At 47.7% G+C, this 25,874-nt stretch overlaps 1 protein-coding gene across 2 annotated transcripts in view; it reads left to right on the top strand.

Moving 5' to 3' along the window:
- Window positions 1-25,874, top strand: part of FIRRM (FIGNL1 interacting regulator of recombination and mitosis) — a 1,527,986-nt gene that overhangs the window by 1,033,366 nt on the left and 468,746 nt on the right. For both annotated transcript variants that reach the window (XM_069231089.1, XM_069231088.1), the window contains one exon: window positions 21,527-21,649. In XM_069231089.1, coding sequence (XP_069087190.1) covers window positions 21,527-21,649 — 123 coding nt within the window. The remainder of the gene's footprint in view (window positions 1-21,526; window positions 21,650-25,874) is intronic.

Below are 25,874 nucleotides of genomic sequence, written 5' to 3'. Positions count from 1 at the left end.
TCCCAATTCTTGGGGAGAGGTCAGATCTGAGTCCACAAGATACGGATGCAACAAGTCAGACACACAATTATTCAAGATATGCTCTCTCAGAATCAAGCTGTATAGGCTTTCATAATCAGTCACCTTACTGCCATGTAACCAACCTTTTAGGGCCTTCACAGAACAGTCCACAAAGTCTGTCCAGTCCTGCGATGACTCCTTTCTGGTCTCTCTGAACGTAAGTCTATATAGTTCAGTGGTTAAGCCCAGACCATCCAAGAGTGCATTCTTAAGAATTTGGTAATTATCTGCATCATCCTCTCTGACAATAAGAAGTCTATCTCTCCCCTTGCCAGAGAAGGATAACCAAAGGATAGCAGCCCACTGTACATGAGGGGCCCTCTGAACTTTACAGGCCCTCATAAGTGCAGCAAACCACTTGTTGATGTCATCACCATCCTTGTAAGGAGGGACAACTTTGTGCAGATTCCTAGAATCAAATGAGGGTTCCCTAACATTTGTATTCCTATAGCTGCTGCTGCCACCATGGGAAACTATCCCAAACCCTGCCTCTCTTTCTCCACAGCCAGGGATTCCCTGTCTAAGGCCAACTGTTGCTGCATTAGCCTCAGTCTGGCCTCCTCTAACCTCAGCTTTCTGAGTTCTCTTTCTAGAGACTGGTCCTCATGGTTAGAATAATGTGAAGCCTCTGAAACAGAGGTAAGATGAGAGTGTGCAGAGGCAGACCGATCTCTAACAGGGGCCACTCTGGTGACCTGGACTCCAGGGATGAAGGGATCCCTACTTGAGTGTGAACTCTTCCCGCAAGGCATATTGACAGAAAGGTCTGTGGAAGGACCCTCCCCAGGAGTGTCATCTTGCTCCTCTGAGCACTCCTGGTGGGAGTCATCCTCTTCCTCTTCCCCTGTCTGGTCTGGACCAGTGCTGAGTCCATGGTCATCTTGGAGGAGAAGATTTAAGAGGAACTCCTTATTGGGGTTCTTCCCAATCCCTAAGCTTCTTTCAATGCAGAGACCCCCTCAAACCTTTAAAGTTTAGATTCTCATAGGTAGTCTTGACAACTCTAGGGGTAACTTCTACAGAAGACATATTGAAAGAAAAAAGTTTAGGAAAGTGAGTAAAAAGTTTGTAGAATAACAGAGCTAACTTTTTAGAGAAAATAGAAAACTTTTCAGAACTTTGCAAAACTTTTTCAAAGTTTAAAGAACTTTAAAAAAGTTAGAAAATGGTTTCTAAGTATATATTATATACGCTCTAAGTATTGGAGCAAGCTTTTCTTGTGAAAAGCACAGGTAACAAAGTGGTAAAGCAATCACAAGTACTTATCCCACCGCTGCACCACCAATGTAGGAGGCTGGCCTGGTTTGTAGTGGGTACCTTCGGTACTTACACCTTACTCCAGGTCCAGTTATCCCCCTTATTAGTGAAATGTAGTAGTGTTCTAGCAGCTTAGGCTGATAGGGGTAGCTATAGCAGAGCAGCTTAGGCTGAACTAGGAGACATGCAAAGCTCATGCAATACCACCTATAGTTACACAGCACTTATACACAAGTAAAGACAATACTCAGTGTTACCAAAAATAAAGGCATTTATTTGGGTGACACAGTACCAAAAATATCTTAGAGACAACAATCCTTCTGGAGGTAAGTATTATACACAATATATACACTAGATACCAAAATTAGACAAGTAAATAGTCATAGAACAATGCAAACAATAGGAAATGCTATAGATTGCAATGGGAGAAAATGGGTCTAGGGGCAACACAAACCATATACTAAGAAAGTGGAATGCGAATCACAAATTCCTCCCTAGACAAGTGTAGTGTGTGCAGGATCGCTGGGAGAGTAAAAATACAGTAAAGGTAGGTAAATTACCCCACCCCAGAGCCCAGAAAAGCAGGAGTAAAGTACTACAAGTTTCCTTAGGCCGCACTACACCTCGTGATTGGGATTTTTCAGCAGCCAACCAAGTCTGCAAAGAACAACTGCTGAATTCCTGGACCTGAAGACCTGCAAAGGAAGGGGACCAAGTCCAGAAGTCAAAAAGTTCCAGCAAGGACAGAAGCCCCTACCAACCCAAAAGAGGGTGTAGGAGGCTGGCCTGGCTTATAGTGGGTACCTTGTGGTACTTACACCTTGTGCCAGGTCCAGTTATCCCTTATTAGTAGAATAGAGGTGTTCTAGCAGCTTATGCTGATAGAGGTAGTTATAGCAGAGCAGCTTAGGCTGAGCTAGGAGACATGCAAAGCTCCTACTACACCGCTTGTAACACTTTGTACTGTGTTATAAGAAAACACAATACTCTGAGTTACTGAAAATAAAGGTACTTTTTTTTAGTGACCATATGCCAAAAGTATCTCAGAAGATATACTCCCTTAGGAGGTAAGTAATATACACAAAATGAGCTCCGGTTCACTCCACTTTGTACAGCCTGTTCCGACACTTCTGCGGGTGCTGCTTGCTTCTGAGTGGGCTCTTTGTCTTGCTGGACGCCCCCTCTGTCTCCTCACGCAATTGGCGACATCCTGGTCCCTCCTGGGCCACAGCAGCATCCAAAAACCCTAACCGCGACCCTTGCAGCTAGCAAGGCATGTTTGCGTTCTTTCTGCACGGAAATACCTCTGCAAGCTTCTTCACGACTTGGAACATCCATCCTCCAAAGGGGAAGTTTCTACCCCTTGTCGTTCTTGCAGAATCCACAGCTTCTACCACCCGGTGGCAGCTTCTTTGCACCCACAGCTGGCATTTCCTGGGCATCTGCCCACTCCCGACTTGATCGTGACTCTTGGACTTGGTCCCCTTGTTCCACAGGTACTCTCGTCTGGAAATCCATCGTTGTTGCATTGCTGGTGTTGGTCTTTCCTGCAAAATTCCCCTATCACGACTTCTCTTTGGAGAACTTAGGTGCACTTTGCACCCACTTTTCAGGGTCTTGGGGTGGGCTATTTTTCTAACCCTCGCTGTTTTCTTACAGTCCCAGCGACCCTCTACAAGGTCACATAGGTTTGGGGTCCATTCGTGGTTCGCATTATGGTTTGTGTTGCCCCTGTACCTATGTGCTCTCATTGCAATCTATTGTGACTATACATTGCTTGCACTGTTTTCTATTGCTATTACTGCATATTTTTGGTATTGTGTACATATATCTTGTGTATATTTGCTATCCTCATACTGAGGGTACTCACTGAGATACTTTTGGCATATTGTCATAAAAATAAAGTACCTTTATTTTTAGTATGTCTGTGTATTGTGTTTTCTTATGATATTGTGCATATGACACCAGTGGTATAGTAGGAGCTTTACACGCCTCCTAGTTCAGCCTAAGCTGCTCTGCTAAGCTACCTTTTCTATCAGCCTAAGCTGCTAGACACCCCTCTACACTAATAAGGGATACCTGGACCTGGTGCAAGGTGTAAGTACCCCTTGGTACCCACTACAAGCCTGGCCAGCCTCCTACAGTGGTGGCTTCAAAGAAAGAGCTCACTCACTCTGAAAAGAGGTAAGAAAGGCTGTCTATAAAGTACAAGTTACTTACCTTCGGTAACAAAATATCTGGTAGAGTCATATTCTAGTTGCAGATCCCTTATCTTTGAATTTCCCCAGGTGTCAGACTGGATCTGGAGATATTTCTTTGAGAAGTACCTCTGCATGCCGTCAGGTGGCGTCAGTCAACTCCACGGGCGTTGTGCTCGCCATGATGACATCGCGGTCATACATAGGTGCCACCACGGTGCGCTGACGTTAGTTTCTTTTCACTACTTTTCACGCATGTAGCGCAGAGCCAAAACTAGGGCCCTTAAGGGGAAGTTCCGGTCCCTAGAAATCAGTTTGCAGTGCAGGGAGGATGGGCAGATCAGTAAGGAATCTGCAACTAGAATATGTCTCTACCAGATATTTTGTTACCGAAGGTAAGTAGCTTGTACATCTGATAGAGACTTCTAGTTGCAGATTCCTTAGCTTTGAATAGATACCCTAGCAATACCATCCCCGGAGGTGGGCTATGAACCAAGATCACACCAAAAGGTCCTGCAGGACCGAACGGCCAAATTAGCCATCCCTTCGGACCGGATTGTATAGGCAGTAGTGTTTGGTAAAAGTGTGCAGGGATGCACACGTTGCTGCCTGTCAAATTTCCAGGACTGGAACGCCTCGTGCTAGCCTGGTGGAGTGAGCTTGCAAACCTTCAGGGGGTTGCTTTTCAGCCACAGCGTAGCACATTTTTATGCATAAGAGTACCCATCGTGAAAAGGTCCTCTTCTACACCGCCTTCCCCTTCTTTGCACCCACATATCCCACAAAGAGTTGATTGTCCTCCCGGAAGTGTTTGGTATGATCAAGATAAAGCGCCAACGCTCTTTTTGGATCGAGACAATGGAGTCTCTCCTCTTCATGAGTGAGATGTGGGGGTGCATAAAAGGTAGGCAAGGATATGGACTGTCCGACATGGAAGGGTGTCTACCTTAGGGAGAAAAGAAGCCCTCTTGCGAAGCACCACTTTGTCATGATGTATGGCAAGAAAAGGTGGCTTAGATGACAGAGCCTAGAGTTCACTAACTCTGTGGGCAGAAGAAATGGCAACTAAAAAGACAGTCTTTATAGTTAAGGGCCTTAGAGGACAGTTGTGAAGAGGTTCAAACGGGGTACACATAAGGTATGTTAAGACCAGGTTGAGATCCTATTGGGGCATGATGAATGGGATAGGAAGAAAGAGATGTGTGAGGCCTTTAAGAAACCTCCCAACTTTGGGAGATTTAAATAAGGAGGGCTGATCTGGTAACCTCAAGAAAGCAGAGATAGCAGAAAGATATCCTTTAAGAGTGCTCAAGGTGGAAACATGCTGGGCAAGGGAAAGAATAAAGAGAAGAACTTGAGAAAGAGGAGCAGATAGAGGATCAACAGAATTGTCGATGCACCATGCCACAAATTTCTTCCAACAACAGGCGTATACAGTTGTGGTTGAGGGACGCCTGGCTGCAAAGATAACATCACAGACTTCAGGTGGCAAGTCAAAAGACGTCAACTGTTGCTGCTCAATCTCCACGCATGAAGCAGCAGAGTTGACAGGTTGGGGTGGAGAACCCTCCCTTGCTGCTGCGACACAAGATCCTCCCGAAAGGGCAGTCTGATCGGAGGAACTATGGCCATGTTCAAAAGCTCCGGATACCAGAATCTTCGTGCCCAGTCCGGAGCCAAAAGTATTACTTGGGCCTGGTCTTGCCTGATCTTCAAAACTCTCAGGAGAAGTGGTATAGGCGGAAAGGCATACAGGAGGCCTGAATTCCACTTGCGACGAAAAGCGTTGCAGAACGTATGCCGCCTTGGAAACTCCAACGCGTAAAACAGCTGACATTGCGCGTTCTCTAAGGAGGCAAACAAGTCTAACCAAGGTTCTCCCCACTGCAGAAAGAGACCTTGCGCCACCTCCGGATGGAGACACCATTCGTGGTCGACCACGCATCGTCGGCTGATTTCGTCTGCTCTCGCATTCAAGGAGCCTGCCAGGTGTTAAACCACCAGGGAAATCCCCTGATGTTCCAGCCAAGTCCAGAGGTGAAGAGCCTATTCACAAAGGGTCGACAACCCCACTCCACCTTGTTTGTTGCAATACCACATAGCTGTGGTGTTGTCTGAACACCTGTACTGCTTTCCCCTTGAGGGAGGGGAGAAATGCTTTCAATGCTAGTCGAATCGCTCAGAGCTCCAGATGATTGATATGGAGCCCGGTTTCCGCAAGAGACCAGATGCCTCTAATCTCTGCTTCTCCCAGGTGGCCACCCCATCCCAGGAGTGACGCATCTGTCACGACCGTAAGATCTGGTTGGGGAAAGGAAAGGGATCCGCCCTCGACCCAATCCTGATTCATTAACCACCACTGCAGGTCTATTGCAGTCCCTTCCAATATCTGGACCTTGTCGGAGAGATTCCCCTGATGATGCGCCCACTGGAACTTCAGGTCCCACTGCAGAGTCCGCATATGCCATCTGGCATTTTCAACCAGCAGGATGCAGGAGGCCATGAGGCCCAGCAGCCTCAGAGTCATTCTCACCCAAATCCAGGACAGAGGCTGAACCATCGGTATCATAGCCCAAATAGCCTGGATTTGCTTTTTGGGAGGATATGCCCAAAACTGCACTGTATCCATGTAGGACGTTGGCTCTGTATATACTATCTCAAAGTGAGAGATAGTGTGCACAGAGTGCAAGAGTTCCCCTTAGACGTTGATAGTGGCAAAATTAGATAATACTAATGCACTATTTTGTGCGAGCGGTAGGCTTATTAGAGGGTTGTGTTAAGCATTTGTTGTACACACACACACAGGCAATAAATGAGAACACACACTCAAAGACTTAACTCCAGGCCAATAGATTTTTTATATAGAAAAAATATTATTTTCTTAATTTTTTTGGAACCACAAGATTCAAATTTTAGGTAAGTACATAAATTGTAAGGTACTTCAGACAGGTAAGTATAGAACTTTGATTAACAACAGCAGTATACACAATTTTGGCAAAAATGGCAATAAGCTATTTTAAAAGTGAAAACTGCAAAAAAATCAACAGTTTCTGGGGGAGGTAAGTATTGGTTATTTTTCAGGTAAGTAAAGCACTTACAAGTTCAGTCTCCCGGGCATTGGCAGCCCACCGTTGGGGGTTCAAGGCAACCCCAAAGCCAACGCACCAGCAACACAGAGCCGCTCAGGAGAAGAGTTCAAAGGAGGGCCCAAATAACATAGGAGTCTGTGGATAACAGGGGTGATCCAATTCCAGTCCGCTAGCAGGTAAGTACCTGCGTCCTCTGAGAGAAGACCAGGGAGGTATTGTAGAGCACTGGGGTGGTGGGGAGGGGAACACACAAAGGCACACAAAATACACCCTCAGCGGCACAGGGGCGGCTGGGTGCAGTGTGCAAAGTAGGTGTTGGGTTTTGCGTTGAAAGCAATGGAGGGACCTGGGGGTCACTCTGGGGATGCAGGCAGGGCACGGGGGCTTCTCGGGCCAGCCATCGACTTGGCTAGGATGAGGGCCGCCTGCTGGTCACTCCTGCACTGGTAGGTGGTTCCTCTTGGTCCTGGGAGCTGCAGGTGTCGGGTACCTTTGTTACCAGGTAGTCGCGGTCAGGGAGAGCCTCTGGATCCTCTCTGCAGGCAGCACTGTGGGGGTGCGGGGAGGCCGACAAAGGGTGTCCACGTCGTTGGAGTCGCCTGGGTGTCCTCTCTGCAGTATTGGTTTCTCCTAAACTCGAGCCGGGGGCGTCGGGTGCAGAGTATGAAGACTCAGGCTTCTGGCGGGAAGTGAGAGTCTCTTTAAAAGTTGCTTCTTTGTTGCAAAGTTGTTGCAGGTTATGAACAGTGCCACTGTTCTCAGAAGTTTCTTGGTCCTTTAGGTTCAGGGCAGTCCTCCGAGTCCTCAGAGGTCGATGTTCCCCGTCAGATGCGTCGCTGTGCAGGTTCTTTGAGTCTGGAGACAGGCCGGTAGGGCTGGGGCTAAGTCAGTTGGTGTCTCTGTCGTCTCTGCGGGGCTTTCAGGTCAGCAGTCCTTCTTCTTTCTTCAGGTTGCAGGAATCCAATTTCCTGGGTTCAGTGTTGTAAGGAAATGCCTCCTTGGCATGGTTACCCCCTGACCTCTTGCCTTTGCTGATGCTAAGTTATGATTGAAAGTGTGCTGGGACTCTGCTAACCAGGCCCCAGCACCAGTGTTATTTCCTGCAACTGTACCTTTGTTTCCACAATTGGCACAACCCTGGCACTCCGATAAGTCCATTGTAAATGGTACCCCTGGTACCAAGGGCCCTGATGCCAGGGAAGGTCTCTAAGGGCTGCAGCATGTCTTATGCCACACTGGGGGGCTTCTCACTCAGCACATGTACACTGCCTCACAGCTTGTGTGTGCTGGTGGGGAGAAAATGACTAAGTTGACATGGCTCTCCCCTCAGAGTGCCATGCCAACCTCACACTGCCTGTGGCATAGGTAAGTCACCCCTCTAGCAGGCCTTACAGCCCTAAGGCAGGGTGCACTATACCACAGGTGAGGGCATATGTGCATGAGCACTATGACCGTACAGTGTCTAGGCAAAACCTTAGACACTGTAAGTTCAGGGTAGCCATAAGAGTATATGGTCTGGGAGTTTGTCAAACACTAACTCCACAGTTCCATAATGGCTACACTGAAATCTGGGAAATGTAGTATCAAAGTTCTCAGTACAATAAATGCACACTGATGCCAGTGTGGAATTTATTGTAAAATCCACCCAGAGGGCATCTTAGAGATGCCCCCTGAATACCAATCCGACTACTAGTGTTAGGCTGAACAGTTCCTGCCAGCCTGCCACAAACCAGTTGAGCTGCTGGCCACATGGGGAGAGTGCCTTTGTCACTCTGTGGCTAGGAACAAAGCCTGTACTGGGTGGAGGTGCTTCACACCTCCCCCTGCAGGAAATGTAACACCTAGCTCATGAATCCTTAAAGTGCTCGAGCGCCAAGTCCCCCTTGTCTCCGAAGAGACGTGTGCCATTAAAGGGCATGTCCATCAAGGATTGCTGGACATCCCCTGAAAAGACAGATGCTCTCAGTCAGGCGTGACGTTTCAATGTCACCGTTGATGCAACCGATCTGCCCAGAGAGTGGGTCGTATCCAGTCCACAAAGAATCACAAGCTTAGATGCATACCTTCCATCTGTTATGCCATGGTCTGGGCCTCCTCCGGAACTGCAGGCAGCACTTGCGCGACCGTATCCCAGAGAGTTTGGGAATAGCGGCCCAAAAGGCATGCGATGTTCATGGACTGCAGCACTAGACTGTTGGAAGTAAACAACTTCTTCCCCAAATTATCCAGTCTTTTTGATTCCCTATCCGGGGGTGCGGCAGGGAATGCGCCAGATGAAGAAGAAGAAGCCTGGATGACAAGGCTCTCAGGCTTGGGGTGTTGGGTGTGGAATTGTGGGTCTGACGGCGCAGGCCGATGGTGGCGGGAAATCGTCCTATTCACAGGAGCCCCTATGCTGGGTCTGGACCAAGTACCCAAAAGGATGTCTGTCAACGCTTCATTAAAGGGTATAAGGGTCTCAGAAGAGGAAGACCCCTGCTGAAGCACGTCGGTTAGGATGTTAGGCCTAACCTCCACAGAAGGTAGCTCGAGGTCCAAGACCTCAGCCGCCCTTCTCCATAGCCACACTAAGAGGAGAGAGGATACCAGTGTCAGGGGAGGTGTCTAGTCCACTGGCATTACCCAAATCCTGCTCCCACTCCATTTGGGGGTCAAGCTGGTATTTTAAAGGGTCCAGCATCCCCTCCATACTCTCCTCGTATCCATACCCACAAGTATAAGGGTCTGGATAACCCTGGGCCCAGGAGAGCCCATCGAGAACGGAATAGGCTCATCGGGTATGAGGATAGGACCGACGTTGATTGTGGGCCCAACTGACGTCGGAAGCGTTGACGTCTGAAGAGACACCAGGGAAGGTTGCAGTGGCACTTCCAGCATCGGGATGGATCCGCAATTGGATCTGGAGGGGCCCTCCAGAGCCATGGCAGAAGCCGACGGCTTTGAAACCGAGAGAGCCCTAACTGACTTACCTATGCCCGAAGGCGGGTTGGACCGCCCAAAAAATGAGGCGCATAGCCTCGTAAAATTCCTTAAGTTGGGCAGGGGTGGCTCCGGCTCCCAGGAAGTCGAGGAAGCGCAGAGCTGACCCAGAGGAAGGCTCCGTTGACAGAGGCCTAGAGCGTTGATGCTCTTCCGGTGTCCGATTGATGGGGTGAAGTCGAAGAACGCTTGTCCACCAGAGACACACGAGGTGCGGATTCGTCACCGACATAGTTCGGTGACAGGAGTCGCAGGGCTTGAATCAGGTGTTGCGGGATATCCCTCTACGCATCCACAAACTCGTCAAAAATGTAGACAAAAGTGTTGACGTAGTCAAAAAATGACTGAGGTAGCTCTCTCCGGATCTGTGCGTTGGCTGGCGTGGAAAGAAAAGAACTAACGTCAGCGCGCCGGAGTGGCGCCTATATATGACCGCAACGTCACCATGGCGCGCACAACACCAGCGACGCCTGCGGAGTTGACCGACACCACCTGACTGCGCGCAGAGGCACTGCTCCAAGAAAAATCCCAGGATCCAGTGTGACGCCTGGGGAAATCGAAAGGTAAGGAATCTACAACTGGAAGTCTCTGTCAGATGTGAGAAGCCACAAGGGACAATTATGTAGGGGTTTGAAAGGAGCACACATAAGGTATGTAAGTACCAGGTTATGAATGGAGTATGTGGGAACATATGAGTGAGTTCTTTAGGAATCCTCCCAACGATGGGAGATTTGAACAAGGATGGTTGATCTGGCACTCTGAGAAAAGCAGAGAGGGAGACAGGTAGCCTTTAAGGGTGCCCAAGGCAGAGCCTTGCTGGGCAAGAGAGAGGAGGAACAATAAAACCTCAGACAGAGGTGCAGAAAAGGGATCAACAGACTTGTTGATACACCATGCCACAAATTTGTTCCAACGACAGGCATATACTGTTTTAGTAGCGGGACCCTGGCTGCCAAGATTACATTGCAGACTTTGGTGATAAGGTCAAAAGCTGTCAACTGTCACCGCTCAATCTCCACTCAGGCTGCAATGGCAGGCCTGTGTAAGATTTGTCTGAGCTCCCTATGGGTGGTAAAAGAAATGCTGCAGCCCATAGGGATCTCCTGGAAACCCAATACCCTGGGTACCTCAGTACCATATACTAGGGAATTATAAGCGTGTTCCAGTATGCCAATGTAAATTGGTGAAATTGGTCACTAGCCTGTTAGTGACAATTTGTAAAGAAATGAGAGAGCATAACCACTGAGGTTCTGGTTAGCAGAGCCTCAGTGAGACAGTTAGTCATAACACAGGTAACACATACAGGGCACACTTATGAGCACTGGGGCCCTGGCTGGCAGGGTCCCAGTGACACATACAACTAAAACAACATATATACAGTGAAATATGGGGGTAACATGCCAGGCAAGATGGTACTTTCCTACAACCACTCCTCTCTGTCCATCCTGACGAAGTGGTGTTTCATACCACAGCCTCCTTTCACCCTGAGGTGGTCAGGCCCTTTCATGTAGACCAATCCATAACTTAGGCTACTGTTTACACAACCCCCCATTCTTCTCATGAAGAGGAGAGTCTCCCTGTCTGGATCCAAAAAGAGCATTGGCTTTTTACCTCAATCGTACCAAAGACTTTTGGGTGTACGATTAACTCTTTGTTGGTTATGTGGGTGTGAAGAAAGGACAGGCGGTGCAGAAGCCGACCATCTCTTGATGGGTTGTCCTCTGCATCAAAATGTGCTACGCTTTGGTGAAAAAGCAACCCCCTGTTTGCGTACTCATTCCACCAGAGCAACTGCTGCAACCACTGTGTTGGCACACAGAGTTCCAGTCCTGGACATCTGCCAGGCAGCAGTGTGGACATCCCTGCACACTTTCACAAAGCACTACTGCCTGGATAGTCAAGTTCACAGAGAAGGCTACTTTGGCCACTCGGTTCTGCAGGACATTTTAGTCTGATCTTGGTTTGCAGCCCACTTCCAAGAATCGAACTAGAACTCTCTGTCAGATGAACAAGTTACTTACCTTGATAACGAATTATCTGGTAGGGACATATTCTATTTGCAGATTCCTTACAACCCACCCATGCTCCCTGCTTGTGAACTGATTTCTAGTGCCAGGGACTCCCTATCAGGGCCCTAGTTTTGGCTCACCAAATTGTGTTCTTCATGGCTCTGCACTACTGGTGTGGAGTCATGAAAAGAAACTGACGTCAGTCCGGTGATGTGGCCCCTATATACGAACGCAATGTCATCAACGATGTGAGAAAGTAGCCTCTTTCTAGCCTTTTTACCCCCACTTTTGGCCTGTTTGTGAGTGTATGTCAGGGTGTTTTCACTGTCTCACTGGTATCCTGCTAGCCAGGGCCCAGTGCTCATAGTGAAAACCCTATGTTTTCAGTATGTTTGTTATGTGTCACTGGGACCCTGCTAGCCAGGACCCCAGTGCTCATAAGTTTGTGGCCTATAGGTCTGTGTTCCCTGTGTGGTGCCTAACTGTCTCACTGAGACTCTGCTAACCAGAACCTCAGTGGTTATGCTCTCTCTGTACAAATTGTCACTAACAGGCTAGTGACCAATTTAACAATTTACATTGGCTTACTGGAACACCCTTATAATTCCCTAGTATATGGTACTGAGGTACCCAGGGTATTGGGGTTCCAGGAGATCCCTATGGGCTGCAGCATTTCTTTTGCCACCCATAGGGAGCTCTGACAATTCTTACACAGACCTGCCACTGCAGCCTGAGTGAAATAACGTCCACGTTATTTCACAACCATTTTACACTGCACTTAAGTAACTTATAAGTCACCTATATGTCTAACCTTTACCTGGTAAAGGTTAGGTGCAAAGTTGCTTAGTGTGAGGGCACCCTGGCACTAGCCAAGGTACCCCCACATTGTTCAGGGCCAATTCCCCGAACTTGGTGAGTGCGGGGACACCATTACACGCGTGCACTACATATAGGTCACTACCTATATGTAGCTTCACAATGGTAACTCCGAATATGGCCATGTAACATGTCTATGATCATGGAATTGCCCCCTCTATGCCATCCTGGCATAGTTGGCACAATCCCATGATACCAGTGGTCTGTAGCACAGACCCTGGTACTGCCAAACTGCCTTTCCTGGGGTTTCACTGCAGCTGCTGCTGCTGCCAACCCCTCAGACAGGCATCTGCCCTCCTGGGGTCCAGCCAGGCCTGGCCCAGGATGGCAGAACAAAGAACTTCCTCTGAGAGAGGGTGTTACACCCTCTCCCTTTGGAAAATGGTGTGAAGGCAGGGTAGGAGTAGCCTCCCCCAGCCTCTGGAAATGCTTTCTTGGGCGCAGATGTGCCCAATTCTGCATAAGCCAGTCTACACCGGTTCAGGGGACCCCTTAGCCCTGCTCTGGCGCGAAACTGGACAAAGGAAAGGGGAGTGACAACTCCCCTGACCTGCACCTCCCCTGGGAGGTGTCCAGAGCTCCTCCAATGTGCTCCAGACCTCTGCCATCTTGGAAACAGAGGTGCTGCTGGCACACTGGACTGCTCTGAGTGGCCAGTGCCACCAGGTGACGTCAGAGACTCCTTCTGATAGGCTCCTTCAGGTGTTAGTAGCCTATCCTCTCTCCTAGGTAGCCAAACCCTCTTTTCTGGCTATTTAGGGTCTCTGTCTCTGGGGAAACTTTAGATAACGAATGCAAGAGCTCAGCCGAGTTCCTCTGCATCTCTCTCTTCACCTTCTGCCAAGGAATCGACTGCTGACCGCGCTGGAAGCCTGCAAAACTGCAACATAGTAGCAAAGACGACTACTGCAACTCTGTAACGCTGATCCTGCTGCCTTCTCGACTGTTTTCCTGGTGGTGCATGCTGTGGGGGTAGTCTGCCTCCTCTCTGCACTAGAAGCTCCGAAGAAATCTCCCGTGGGTCGACGGAATCTTCCCCCTGCAACCGCAGGCACCAAAAAGCTGCATTACCGGTCCATTGGGTCTCCTCTCAGCACGACGAGCGAGGTCCCTCGAATCCAGCAACTCTGTCCAACTGACCCCCACAGTCCAGTGACTCTTCAGTCCAAGTTTGGTGGAGGTAAGACCTTGCCTCACCTCGCTAGACTGCATTGCTGGGAACCGCGACTTTTGCAGCTACTCCGGCCCCTGTGCACTTCCGGCGGAAATCCTTTGTGCACAGCCAAGCCTCGGTCCACGGCACTCTAACCTGCATTGCACGACTTTCTAAGTTGGTCTCCGGCGACGTGGGACTCCTTTGTGTAACTTCGGGTGAGCACCGTTTCACGCATCCTCGTAGTGCCTGTTTCTGGCACTTCTCCGGGTGCTACCTGCTGCTGAGAGGGCTCCTTGTCTTGCTCGACGTCCCCTCTACCTCCTGGCGCAATTTGCGACATCCTGGTCCTTCCTGGGCCACAGCAGCATCCAAAAACGCTAACCGCACGATTTGCAGCTAGCAAGGCTTGTTGGTGTTCTTTCGGCGGGAAAACACTTCTGCACGACTCTCCACGGCGAGAGGGATCCGTCCACCAAAGGGGAAGTCTCTAGCCCTTTTCGTTCCTGCAGAAACCTCTGCTTCTTCTGTCCAGTAGAAGCTTCTTTGCACCCACAGCTGGCATTTCCTGGGCATCTGCCCATCTCCAACTTGCTTGTGACTTTTGGACTTGGTCCCCTTGTTCCACAGGTACCCTAGATTGGAAATCCATCGTTGTTGCATTGTTGGTTTGTGTCTTTCCTGCATTATTGCTCTATCACGACTTCTTTGTCCTTGGGGGAACTTTAGTGCACTTTGCACTCACTTTTCAGGGTCTTGGGGAGGGTTATTTTTCTAACTCTCACTATTTTCTAATAGTACCAGCGACCCTCTACAAGGTCACATAGGTTTGGTGTCCATTCGTGATTCACATTCCACTTTTGGAGTATATGGTTTGTGTTGCCCCTATCCCTATGTGTCCCCATTGCATCCTATTGTAACTATACATTGTTTGCACTGTTTTCTAAGACTATACTGCATATTTTTGGTATTGTGTATATATATCTTGTGTATATTTCCTATCCTCTCACTGAGGGTACACTCTAAGATACTTTGGCATATTGTCATAAAAATAAAGTACCTTTATTTTTAGTATAACTGTGTATTGTGTTTTCTTATGATATTGTGCATATGACACTAGGTGGTACTGTAGTAGCTTCACACGTCTCCTAGTTCAGCCTAAGCTGCTCTGTTAAGCTACCATTATCTATCAGCCTAAGCTGCTAGACACCCTATACACTAATAAGGGATAACTGGGCCTGGTGCAAGGTGCAAGTACCCCTTGGTACTCACTACAAGCCAGTCCAGCCTCCTGCATTGGTTGTGCAGCGGTGGGATAAGTGCTTTGAGACTACTTACCACTCTTGTCATTGTACTTTTCATATGAGAAAAATATACAAAACAAGTTCAGTGTATATACACATAGCCAAAAAGTTTTGCATTTCCTCTTTTCATTCTTTTCTAAGTGCTGAAAAGTACTTCTAAACTTTCTAAAAAGTTTTAAAAGTTTTTTTTCTCTGTCTTTCTAAAAGTTCTGACAAACTTTTTATCTTTTACTATCACTTTAACTCTCTCTAAAAATGTCTGGCACAGGCCAAAATGTTGATCTGTCCAAACTTGCATATGATCACCTTAGCTGGAAAGGAGCAAGGAGTCTCTGCATAGAGAGAGGTTTGAGTGTAGGGAAGAATCCTTCCTTGGAATTGTTACTTAACATGCTTAGAGAACAAGATAAGGCTAAAAGGGCCCCATCTGTTGAAAAAGTAGCTAATGGTTCCCAATCTGATCCAGGGACTCCCCCAGGAAAAGATTCAGGAAAGAAACTTCCTAGCCTGCCCATTACTAGACAGTCTAGCATAGTTGGTAATGATGAAGAGCCACACCATACAAATAGTGTTGTCTCACATCATAGCAAAAGCATTTATTCTCACCACAGTGGTACTGATGTTTCTGTTAGCCAAGCTGTTAGGGTGTCCTCTGTAAGGGACAGGTCTCCTTCTGTCCATTCTCATCATACTTCTGTTTCAAGACATGTCCCTCCCACCCACCCTGATGACAGATTGTTAGAAAGGGAGCTCAATAGATTGAGAGTGGAACAAACCAGACTGAAGCTCAAGAAGCAACAGCTGGATTTGGATAGACAGACTTTAGAAGTAGAGAAGGAGAGACAGAAACTGGGTTTAGAAACCCATGGTGGCAGCAGCAGTATTCCCCATAGTCATCCTGCAAAAGAGCATGATTCCAGGAATCTGCATAAGATAGTTCCCTCTTATAAGGAGGGGGATGACATTAACAAGGGGTTTGCTGCACTTGAGAGGGCCTGTGTTGTACAGGATGTCCCTCAAAGGCAGTGGGCTGCTATCCTATGGCTATCATTTAGTGGAAACGGTAGGGATAGGCTCCTTACTGTGAAAGAAAGTGATGCCAATAATTTTACAGTACTTAAGAATGCACTCCTGGATGGTTATGGCTTAACCACTGAACAATACAGGATAAAGTTCAGAGAGACCAAAAAGGAGTCTTCACAAGACTGGGTTGATTTCATTGACCATTCAGGGAAGGCCTTGGAGGGGTGGTTACAAGCCAGTAAAGTTACTGATTTTGAAAGCCTGTATAACTTGATCCCGAGAGAGCATATTCTTAATAATTGTGTGTCTGATTTGTTGCACCAGTACTTGGTGGACTCTGATCTGACCTCTCCCCAAGAATTGGGAAAGAAGGCAGACAAATGGGTCAGAACAAGGGTGAACAGAAAAGTTCATACAGGGGGTGACAAAGAGAACAATAAGAAGAAAGATGGTGAAAAATCTCAAGATAAGGATGGGGATAAGGGTAAAACCAAAGATCCCACTTCAAATCTTAAACACTCTTCAGGGGGTGGGGATAAAACTAATTCTTCCTCTTCTTCTCAACCTACACAATTTAAAAAGCCTTGGTGCTTTGTGTGTAAAAACAGAGGCCATAGGCCAGGGGATAAGTCCTGTCCAGGTAAACCCCCTGAGCCTACCACCACTAATACATCAAGCTCTAGTGCCCCTAGCAGTAGTGGTACTAGTGGTAGGACTGCTGGCAACAGTCAAGTTAAGGGTGTAGTTGGGTTCACTTATGGGTCCATAATAGAAACTGGGGTAGTCAGTCCCAAGACAGTTTCTGTCACACCTAGTGGCATTGGCCTTGCCACACTGGCTGCTTGTCCCCTTACAATGGATAAGTACAGGCAGACAGTTTCAATAAATGGTGTTGAGGCCTTGGCCTACAGGGACACAGGTGCCAGTATCACTTTGGTGACTGAAAACCTAGTGCACCCTGATCAACACATCATTGGACAACAGTATAAGATTATTGATGTCCATAACTCCACTAAGTTTCTTCCCTTAGCTATAATTCAGTTTAGTTGGGGTGGAGTTACTGGCCCTAAGCAGGTGGTGGTATCACCTAGCTTACCTGTAGACTGTCTCTTAGGTAATGACCTAGAGGTCTCAGGTTGGGCTGATGTAGAGTTTTATGCCCATGCAGCCATGCTGGGCATCCCAGAGGAATTGTTCCCTCTCATTTCTACTGAAATGAAAAAGCAAAGGAGAGAAGGTCTGAAAACTCAGGATCCCTCTCCATCAACAGGTGAAAAGGGTATCACAGTATCCCCTAACCACCCTACCATTCAGGATACCATTCCTGTGGTGGGAGAAACCTCTCCTGGGGTGGCACCTGTTCCAAGGGAATCATCAGTTGGCAAAACTGTACTCCCTGAGGTAGAAGTACCTCTCTGTGGGATAACTAACATTGGTGAGAAAAAGAGCACCATTTTAGTTAACATGGAGCATCCCTCCAACCCTCCCAGAGAAACTTTAGTGCAGAAAACCTGTACTGCCTCACAACACTTAGGACAGCATCCCTGCCCTAGTGTGGAGCTCATAGGACAGCATCCCTGCCCTGCTCCAACTCAAGAGAAACAGCCTCCCTGTTCTCTCTTCCAGCCATATGGACAAAGTTTTTGCCCAGCTATGGCTTTATTGAGACAGCATCCCTGTCTGGCATTTCCATCATTACAAGTAGGTTCAGTGGACAATTCCCACTGCTCTAAACTAAAACTTACTGATAGAAACTCTGAAAATACATCTTCACATTGTTGCTTAGCTAAAAAACTTCAAACAGGGTGGTTTACATCCCCAAAGGGAAGTAACCATATAGTGGATGATAAAGGGAGTAACCAGTCTATTGCAGAGCTACTCTCTACTTATCACCACTTAGACAATAAAGTCTAAACTGGCCAAGGTTAGCCTTATTGTCCTTCGTTTGGGGGGGGGGGGTGGTTGTGTGAGAAAGTAGCCTCTCTCTAGCCTTGTTACCCCCACTTTTGGCCTGTTTGTGAGTGTATGTCAGGGTGTTTTCACTGTCTCACTGGTATCCTGCTAGCCAGGGCCCAGTGCTCATAGTGAAAACCCTATGTTTTCAGTATGTTTGTTATGAGTCACTGGGACCCTGCTAGTCAGGACCCCAGTGCTCATAAGTTTGTGGCCTATAGGTATGTGTTCCCTGTGTGGTGCCTAACTGTCTCACTGAGGCTCTGCTAACCAGAACCTCAGTGGTTATGCTCTTTCTGTACAAATTGTCACTAACAGGCTAGTGACCAATTTTACCAATTTACATTGGCTTACTGGAACACCCTTATAATTCCCTAGTATATGGTACTGAGGTACCCAGGGTATTGGGGTTCCAGGAGATCCCTATGGGCTGCAGCATTTCTTTTGCCACCCATAGGGAGCTCTGACAATTCTTACACAGGCCTGCCACTGCAGCCTGAGTGAAATAACGTCCACGTTATTTCACAGCCATTTTACACTGCACTTAAGTAACTTATAAGTCACCTATATGTCTAACCTTTACCTGGTAAAGGTTAGGTGCAAAGTTACTTAGTGTGAGGGCACACTGGCACTAGCCAAGGTGCCCCCACATTGTTCAGGGCCAATTCCCCGAACTTGGTGAGTGCGGGGACACCATTACACGCGTGCACTACATATAGGTCACTACCTATATGTAGCTTCACAATGGTAACTCCGAATATGGCCATGTAACATGTCTATGATCATGGAATTGCCCCCTCTATGCCATCCTGGCATAGTTGCCACAATCCCATGATCCCAGTGGTCTGTAGCACAGACCCTGGTACTGCCAAACTGCCTTTCCTGGGGTTTCATTGCAGCTGCTGCTGCTGCCAACCCCTCAGACAGGCATCTGCCCTCCTGGGGTCCAGCCAGGCCTGGCCCAGGATGGCAGAACAAAGAACTTCCTCTGAGAGAGGGTGTTACACCCTCTCCCTTTGGAAAAGGGTGTGAAGGCTGGGGAGGAGTAGCCTCCCCCAGCCTCTGGAAATGCTTTCTTGGGCACAGATGTGCCCAATTCTGCATAAGCCAGTCTACACCGGTTCAGAAGACCCCTTAGCCCTGCTCTGGTGCGAAACTGGACAAAGGAAAGGGGAGTGACCACTCCCCTGACCTGCTCATCCCCTGGGAGGTGTCCAGAGCTCCTCCAGTGTGCTCCAGACCTCTGCCATCTTGGAAACAGAGGTGCTGCTGGCACACTGGACTGCTCTGAGTGGCCAGTGCCACCAGGTGACGTCAGAGACTCCTTCTGATAGGCTCCTTCAGGTGTTAGTAGCCTATCCTCTCTCCTAGGTAGCCAAACCCTCTTTTCTGGCTATTTAGGGTCTCTGTCTCTGGGGAAACTTTAGATAACGAATGCAAGAGCTCAGCCGAGTTCCTCTGCATCTCTCTCTTCACCTTCTGCCAAGGAATCGACTGCTGACCGCGCTGGAAGCCTGCAAAACTGCAACATAGTAGCAAAGACGACTACTGCAACTCTGTAACGCTGATCCTGCCGCCTTCTCGACTGTTTTCCTGGTGGTGCATGCTGTGGGGGTAGTCTGCCTCCTCTCTGCACTAGAAGCTCCGAAGAAATCTCCCGTGGGTCGACGGAATCTTCCCCCTGCAACCGCAGGCACCAAAAAGCTGCATTACCGGTCCCTTGGGTCTCCTCTCAGCACGACGAGCGAGGTCCCTCGAATCCAGCAACTCTGTCCAAGTGTCCCCCACAGTCCAGTGACTCTTCAGTCCAAGTTTGGTGGAGGTAAGACCTTGCCTCACCTCGCTAGACTGCATTGCTGGGAACCGTGACTTTTGCAGCTACTCCGGCCCCTGTGCACTTCCGGCGGAAATCCTTTGTGCACAGCCAAGCCTGGGTCCACGGCACTCTAACCTGCATTGCACGACTTTCTAAGTTGGTCTCCGGCGACGTGGGACTTCTTTGTGTAACTTCGGGTGAGCACCGTTTCACGCATCCTCGTAGTGCCTGTTTCTGGCACTTCTCCGGGTGCTACCTGCTGCTGAGAGGGCTCCTTGTCTTGCTCGACGTCCCCTCTACCTCCTGGCGCAATTTGCGACATCCTGGTCCTTCCTGGGCCACAGCAGCGTCCAAAAACGCTAACCGCACGATTTGCAGCTAGCAAGGCTTGTTGGCGTTCTTTCGGCGGGAAAACACTTCTGCACGACTCTCCACGGCGAGAGGGATCCGTCCACCAAAGGGGAAGTCTCTAGCCCTTTTCGTTCCTGCAGAAACCTCTGCTTCTTCTGTCCAGTAGAAGCTTCTTTGCACCCACAGCTGGCATTTCCTGGGCATCTGCCCATCTCCGACTTGCTTGTGACTTTTGGACTTGGTCCCCTTGTTCCACAGGTACCCTAGATTGGAAATCCATTGTTGTTGCATTGTTGGTTTGTGTCTTTCCTGCATTATTGCTCCATCACGACTTCTTTGTCCTTGGGGGAACTTTAGTGCACTTTGCACTCACTTTTCAGGGTCTTGGGGAGGGTTATTTTTCTAACTCTCACTATTTTCTAATAGTCCCAGCGACCCTCTACAAGGTCACATAGGTTTGGGGTCCATTCGTGATTCGCATTCCACTTTTGGAGTATATGGTTTGTGTTGCCCCTATCCCTATGTGTCCCCATTGCATCCTATTGTAACTATACATTGTTTGCACTGTTTTCTAAGACTATACTACATATTTTTGGTATTGTGTATATATATCTTGTGTATATTTCCTATCCTCTCACTGAGGGTACACTCTAAGATACTTTGGCATATTGTCATAAAAATAAAGTACCTTTATTTTTAGTATAACTGTGTATTGTGTTTTCTTATGATATTGTGCATATGACACTAGGTGGTACTGTAGTAGCTTCACACGTCTCCTAGTTCAGCCTAAGCTGCTCTGCTAAGCTACCATCATCTATCAGCCTAAGCTGCTAGACACCCTAAACACTAATAAGGGATAACTGGGCCTGGTGCAAGGTGCAAGTACCCCTTGGTACTCACTACAAGCCAGTCCAGCCTCCTACAAACGACGCAAGTGGAGTCAGCCGACACCATCTGATGGCGCACAAGGGTACTGCTCGAAGAAAAATCTCCGGATCCAGTCTGACGGTTGGGAGAAATTCTAAGGTAAGGAGTCTGTATCTAGAATGTCTCTACCAGATAATTTGTTACGAAGGTAAGTAACTTGTTCTTTTTACCGATAGTAAGTAACTTGATCTTTAATATTATCACACTTGGTCATTAGGATACATTTTAAAAAGGCCAAATGAATAATTGCTTATGTGCTTTTCGAATTAAGGGCCAGATGTAGCAAAGGGTTTTTCCCATTCTGTGTCAATGGGAAAATGTGTTCGTACATATGGCCCTAAGTGTTTACATTTGGAAGCCTGTAATTCCACATATTTGAATACACCGTTTATTTCCAGATAAATAATGAAAGTTTTGCAATTTATAACCCTATGGTTATTTTTTGCCTCTCAAGTATGCACTAGGATGTTTTTTAAACGTTTTACCAGAATTTACTTCTAATCTTTACATCTTCTGTTTGGACTGTCATAGAATACCTCCCTGTCTGCACTCCAGGCTGTGTGCAATACCCGGGATGAATATTTGGAGCCCAATCAGCAATTTGCAGTATCCGAAGTTATTGGCCACATATGGGCACTGCTTGACCTAAAAAAGGTGATTAAGATCATTTACTTTAATAATTTAGAATTAATTTCACGTTATAGTCGCTTAGTAATGTATAAGCTTCATTACTCTCTGCTGTATAGCTTTTTTAGATTATTATTGCTTTAGAACCCATCAGACAACTGCTGAAATCTAATGATAACAATGTGTGTGTTACCTTCTTATATTCCAATGCTTCTCTTGTTAACTATTTCACCATCCTTCTGCAGTTCACAAAGAAACCAGAGACTGGACAAAAATACTGCCTGGTATAAACAAGGCACTGTTTTTTGTTTGACATGGTTTAGATGGTTCACTGAAGGCCGTCCAGTGTTTTGTATATCCAGACCACAAGTGTGTTGTTACCATAGTCTAGAAATTAAGAGCTGTTTTTTACTTTCTCTATTCAGCCATAGTTGAGACAAATTGACAAACCTCAGTCCGATCAGACTAAGAGAGGACTACTGCCAGGGTTTTATAAATAATTATGGGATATTTGTGGATTACCTAGGTACTCATTTCATTTTGTCCATATGTAATCCATTTCCCGGGGCAGCCTCTCCCCTCATACATAACATTTTCAGCATGCATGCACACATCGATGTCTTTGTTCCAGCCCCTCAATTGGGGCGGTTCCTCTATACCCAAATATCGGACAATGTTATTTGCTACCATCAGGCATAGTGTAACCCAAGTTTGTTCCATTCTGGACATATCTGTAAAATCCCAAATGTTAAGGAGGCACTATTTCCCGTCGGGTTCCAACGAATGGCCGCTCACTACAGGCATCCAATCTAATACTTTTCGACAGTATTTTTGCTTCACAGGGCAATACCACTAGGTGTGAAAAAAGGTCCCAACCTGCCCACAGTGTTTTTTTTCCAGTGCCATTTTGGTCAGCAGAGTGCGGGAATAATATGGCCTGTGTAGAATTTTCAGTTGTATCAAAGGAAAACGCATACGGATAGACACTTTTTTGGGGGGATGCCAGGGCCTCTTGCCATTCGCCACCCTCCAGAGTGTCTAGGTCTTTTTCCATTGCGTTTGGAGGTGGCTCAGAGTTTTTGCCATGCTGTTGATTAGTTTCTAATACGTGAGTGATATGGGTCTACAGGGCATATGTGTATCAAGCAGTATACTTTCTAAAGGTGATCCCTCGTGGAGTATGGTGCATGGGGATAAGGCTTGCTTTAATGCATGGCGGATGCATGGATACATTTCTGTGGGTGCTAGTTGGTACTCTGTTTGCAGGGTGGGAAAATAAATTATTCTGCTATGTGCCCAAAAGTCCCCCAGTCTAGACAGAAGTCCCAAGTCTAGACAGGCCTATGAGGTCCCACTTTGCAAATTCCTGTAGTGTCCCAAGGTTGCCCAGAACATCTGTGTCCCAAAGTGGGGTGGCCAGAGTTATTTTGTTATGCCACCCGATGGCTCTGAGCACTGTGTGCCAGGTTGCTAAGGTTATGGCAGTGGGGCCCGTATAGGCTGAAGGATGTTTACCGCTATAAAAGGGAGACATGTCGTCCCAGGGAGCATTATCCATCTGTCCATACGGAAGGCAGGTTCTGTCTCCGGGAGGTGCATCCAGTAATTCACCGTTGTCAGTTGGGCAGCCCTGTAGTATTTCTAAATGTCTTGATGGGCTATTCCCCCCTCATACCAAGAGTTGGTAAGTTTAGGAGTGGCAATCCATGCCTTTGCTCCATCCCAGAGCAGCGCTCTCATCTCCCTTTCAATATCTTTGAAATATGATTCTTGGATCGGGTGTTCTGTAACACATAGAGGAAGCGAGGTAAGGACACAATTTTAAATAAGGCTATCTAGCCCAGTAGCGTGAGGGGCAGTGACCTCCAGTGTTGGACATCTCACATGAGGCGTGTGAGGGGTGGCTTCAAGTTATTGGTGTAAAAACTATTGGAGTCGCAAGTGACATAGATTCCCAAAAAGCTGAATCATTCTTGTGTTATCTTTGACCCACACTCTTGTGGCAGTTTCAGCTTGTCCCTATGGAGCAGGTAGATTATACTTTTTTGCCAGTTGATGGTATAGCCTGATTAGGTCCGAATTGAACGAGTACGTGCATTATCCTGTTGAATGTAGGAAAATGCCTCTCATGGCATGGTTACCCCCGAAACATTTTGCCTTTTGTTGGTGCTAGTTATGATTGAAAGTGTGCTGGGACCCTGCTAACCAGGCCACAGCACCAGTGTTCTTTCCCTAAACTGTACCTTTGTTCCCACAATTGGCACAGCCCTGGCACACAGACAAGTCCCTTGTTAATGGTACTCCTGGTACCAAGGGCCCTGTGGCCAGGGAAGGTCTCTAAGGGCTGCAGCATGTATTATGCCACCCTGGGGACCCCTCATTCACATGCACACTGCCTCACAGCTAGTGTGTGCTGGTGGGAGAAAATGACTAAGTCGACATGGCACTCCCCTCAGAGTGCCATGCCCACCTCTCATTGCCTGTGGCATAGGTAAGTCATCCCTCTAGAAGGCCTTACAGCCCTAAGGCAGGGTGCACTATACCACAGGTGAGGGCATAGCTGCATGAGCAATATGCCCCTACAGTGTCTAAGTCCATTCTTAGACATTGTAAGTACAGTGTGGCCATATTAAGTATATGGTCTGGGAGTTTGTCAAAAACGAACTCCGCAGCTCCATAATGTCTAAACTGAATACTGGGAAGTTAGGTATCAAACTTCTCAGAATAATAAACCCACACTGATGCCAGTGTTGGATTTATTAAAAAATGCACACAGAGTGCATCTTAGAGATGCCCCCTGTATTTTACCCAATCCTTCAGTACAGGACTGACTGGTCTGTGCCAGCCTGCTGCTGAGAGACGAGTTTCTGACCCCCTGGTGCTCTCTGAGGACAGAAACAAAAGCCTGCATTGGTCTGGAGGTGCTTAACACCTCCCCCTGCAGGAACTGTAACACCTAGCAGTGAGTCACAAAGGCTCAGGCTTCGTGTTACAGTGCCCCAGGGCACTCCAGCTAGTGGAGATGCCCGCCCCCCTGGACACAGCCCCCACTTTTGGCGGCAAGTCCAGGGGAGATAATGAGAAAAACAAGGAGTCACCACCCACCAGTCAGGACAGCCCCTAAGGTGTCCAGAGCTGGGGTGACCCCTGCCTTTAGAAATCCTCCATCTTGATTTTGGAGGATTCCCCCAATAGGATTAGGGATGTGCCCCCCTCCCCACAGGGAGGAGGCACAAAGAGGGTGTAGCCACCCTCAAGGACAGTAGCCATTGGCTACTGCCCTCCCAGACCTAAACACCCCCCTAAATTTAGTAATTAGGGGCACCCCAGAACCCAGGAAATCCGATTCCTACAACCCGAAGAAACAAGGAGGACTGCTGACCTACAAGCCTGCAGAGAAGGAGAAAGACAACAACTGCTTTGGCCCCAGCCCTACAGGCCTGTCTTCAACTTCGAAAACCTGCTCCAGCGACGCATCCGACATGGACCAGCGACCTCTGAAGCCTCAGAGGACTACCCTGGACTACAGGACCAAGAAACTCCAGTGAACAGCGCCCCTGTTCAAAACCATCTACTTCTTTGCAACAGAGAAGCATCTTCCAAAGACTTCACGTTTCCCGCAGGAAGCGTGAGACTCTACACTCTGCACCCAGCGCCCCCGGCTCGACCTGCAGAAAACCAACACCTCAGGGAGGACTCCCTGGCGACTGCGAGCCCGTGAGTAACCAGAGACAACCCCCCTGAGCCCCCACAGCGACCTTGTGTAGGAGGCTGAACTGGCTTGTAGTGAGTACCAAGGGGTACTTACACCTTGCACCAGGCCCAGTTATCCCTTATTAGTGTATAGGGTGTCTAGCAGCTTAGGCTGATAGATAATGGTAGCTTAGCAGAGCAGCTTAGGCTGAACTAGGAGACGAGTGAAGCTCCTACAGTACCACTAGTGTCATATGCACAATATCATAAGAAAACACAATACACAGATATACTAAAAATAAAGGTACTTTATTTTTATGACAATATGCCAAAAGTATCTCAGTGAGTACCCTCAGTATGAGGATAGCAAATATACACAAGATATATGTACACAATACCAAAATATGCAGTAATAGTCTTAGAAAACAGTGCAAACAATGTATAGTTACAATAGGATGCAATGGGAACACATAGGGATAGGGGCAACACAAACCATATACTCCAAAAGTGGAATGCGAACCACAAATGGACACCAAACCTATGTGACCTTGTAGAGGGT

Source organism: Pleurodeles waltl, chromosome 4_2, assembly GCF_031143425.1.
Source record: "Pleurodeles waltl isolate 20211129_DDA chromosome 4_2, aPleWal1.hap1.20221129, whole genome shotgun sequence".
In the NCBI taxonomy this organism is placed as follows: domain Eukaryota; kingdom Metazoa; phylum Chordata; class Amphibia; order Caudata; family Salamandridae; genus Pleurodeles; species Pleurodeles waltl.
The sequence above is the reverse complement of the archived record's forward strand: the minus strand, read 5'-3'. Positions and strand labels throughout refer to the sequence as shown.